The 2,500-nt window shown below is 21.6% G+C and overlaps 2 protein-coding genes across 2 annotated transcripts in view; one reads left to right on the forward strand and one right to left on the reverse strand.

Moving 5' to 3' along the window:
- Positions 1-1,283: 1,283 nt before the first annotated feature.
- DDB_G0268046 (hypothetical protein) lies at positions 1,284-1,421 on the forward strand (the record flags this gene model as incomplete). The annotated part of the gene is made up of 1 exon (XM_642420.1): positions 1,284-1,421. One exon carries the CDS (start codon positions 1,284-1,286, stop codon positions 1,419-1,421), a length of 138 nt encoding a protein of 45 aa, XP_647512.1.
- A 360-nt stretch (positions 1,422-1,781) lies between these two features.
- Positions 1,782-2,500, reverse strand: part of DDB_G0268048 (UPF0172 protein) — a gene marked incomplete at both ends in the record, with an annotated part of 832 nt that continues 113 nt past the window's right edge. Inside the window, 3 exons of the mRNA XM_642421.1 lie at positions 1,782-2,018; positions 2,160-2,309; positions 2,422-2,500. The exon at positions 2,422-2,500 is cut by the window's right edge and continues 113 nt beyond it. Of these exons, the coding sequence (XP_647513.1) occupies positions 1,782-2,018; positions 2,160-2,309; positions 2,422-2,500 (466 nt within the window). The remainder of the gene's footprint in view (positions 2,019-2,159; positions 2,310-2,421) is intronic.

Raw genomic sequence — 2,500 nt, forward strand, 5'->3', positions numbered from 1 at the left:
ATAAAAAAAAAAAAAAAAAAAAATAAAATTATATTCCAATTTAGGAAAGGTTAACTACATACACATATTTGCCTATATATGGGTGATTTATTATATTTGAATAAAAAAGAGGTTAATTTTTAAAATATTCCTTTTGCGTTTGTTAATCTATTTTACAATTTTTATAGTTATTTTTTTTTATTTTAATTTTAAAATCCCAAAAATTGAATAACTATTTCGATAGTAATAATAATAGCACTAATTACAAATATGATTATGTATTATATATATATATATGGAGTGCTTATACAAAGGTATTGAAATAAATAAAAATATAATATAACTTTTGTGATAACAGTTTTTTATTATTTTAATTTTTTTTTTTTAAAAATTTTTTTTTTTAATTAAAAAATTTCAAAAAAAAAAAAAAAAAAAAAAAAAAAATTAAAAAAAAAAAAAAAATTAATTTTTATCTTAACTTTTTTTAATTTGACTGATTTTATTTTTGATCATCTTTTTTCCAATTTTTTTTTTTTTTCTTTTTTTTTTTTTTTTTTCTTTTTTTAAATCCATTATTAGTATTATAATAAATTGATATTATTATTATTGTTATTATTATTATTATTATTATTATTATTATTTTTTTTTTTTCAATTATTTATTTAAAGTTGTAAATTAGAATGAAAAAAAAAAAAAAAATAAAGTAATAATAATTACTTACAAATAAATTATTGAAATTGTATTCATCATTTGAGTCTGTTTGAATTGTTGGTTAATGTAATTGATACACCTGATTTTTTGGTATAACAATTATTGTAATTTCAATCAATCCAAACAAATGTGATTAAATCGAAACAATATTTAATATTTGAATGGAATGGAATGGAGAGACATCTGATTGCTCAAATTTTTTAAAATGTGGTAGAATAATCAATTGAACCATCTGAAGTTGTCTTGAATCCGATTGATTAGACTTGTTTCTTTAATGCAATTTTTCAATAGTTTCAAAAACGACCAGCAACCAACAACGTATAGTGGTAGTATTTGTTCAATACCACTATTATCAACTACATCTACATCATTAATAAAACCTTGTCTACTTGGACTTATGATTGGGTTAAACTGAATATTCACCTCAACAATCAACCATCCAATTTAACAATCTTCTTCAAAACGTTATTCCGCCACCATCTTAACAGTTCAAAGTAAGTTATTAAAACCATACAATCCCAAATATTTCTCTACAAATATAATTTGAAATCTTTATTGATATTATTTTTTTTAATTTTTAAGGTTTGGATGATATGGGTCAACAACTAGCTCATAACGCGTATCAAATTCATTCGTTTGCTAGTGATAGTAGATTATACAATCTTGTTATAAACATTGATACACAACCAACTACATTATTTGATGGTCAAACTACACCAATCACCTCATGACAAGCTATTACAGTTTACTCACAACTTGTAAAACCTCAATCAACACTACTGTTGGTGGTTTATTATATACAATTTCAACCTCTGAAACTGGTTTATTTAGTTCAATACCACCAGCTACTCTAAATAAAAAGTATCATCACCATAATTTAGGTTCGTAAGATTTAACATCAACTTCACAAAGTTGTTTCACCACCATCCTACACACTATGTCTTTATTCCAAAATCGCACTACTACTATACAATAATGTATTACCATCTTCACTTTCCAATAGTGTAATATTAATAAAGTAATAAAGTAATAAAATGAAAAATAAAGCAATAAATATATATATATAATTTAAAAATATAAATATGGCTTTATTATAAAACTAATGATTTATTTAACCAATCACGAGTTGGATTTGAAAGATATTCCTCAAAATCATAAATTTGAGATTCTTTTATATTTTGTAAATTTCTTTTTAAGATTTCATTAATATCTTCACTATTTGAGGTTGTATCGATTGTAATTAATGTTTTTCTATTTTTTAACCAATCAGAACCAACTTTATCAATGGAAACTAAACCACTTGGACGATTTACTTCAATCTTTGAAATCTATATATAAGTGTGTGTGTATATAGATATATAGGTATATGTATTGAATGAAAACTATAATTAGAGATAAGAGTCTATAAAGAAAAAAATTGATAAAATAGAGGATGAATATATATATATATAGATAATAGGAAATTTTACCATTAAAAAGCACATATTATTTAATTCATTGTTTAATCTATCAGCAATTTTTTTAGCTATTGGTTCAGGTTCTAATTCGTTTGCTATACATTGATTTGAATGATAATATCCAACCATATCTATATTATTATCTCTACAATATTTTTCAATCTTTTTATTTTTATTTTTTTATTTAATCCATTATTATTATTATTATTAGTATATATATAATAAATTTATATTATTTTATATAATAAAAATGATTATGATACCATAATCATACCTGAATCATTGCAACTTCAAACATCGGTAATAAAGTTTGTGTATGAAAAAGTGGTATTATATCTGTAATTAAAATTGAG

Source organism: Dictyostelium discoideum (assembly GCF_000004695.1).
Source record: "Dictyostelium discoideum AX4 chromosome 1 chromosome, whole genome shotgun sequence".
In the NCBI taxonomy this organism is placed as follows: domain Eukaryota; phylum Evosea; class Eumycetozoa; order Dictyosteliales; family Dictyosteliaceae; genus Dictyostelium; species Dictyostelium discoideum.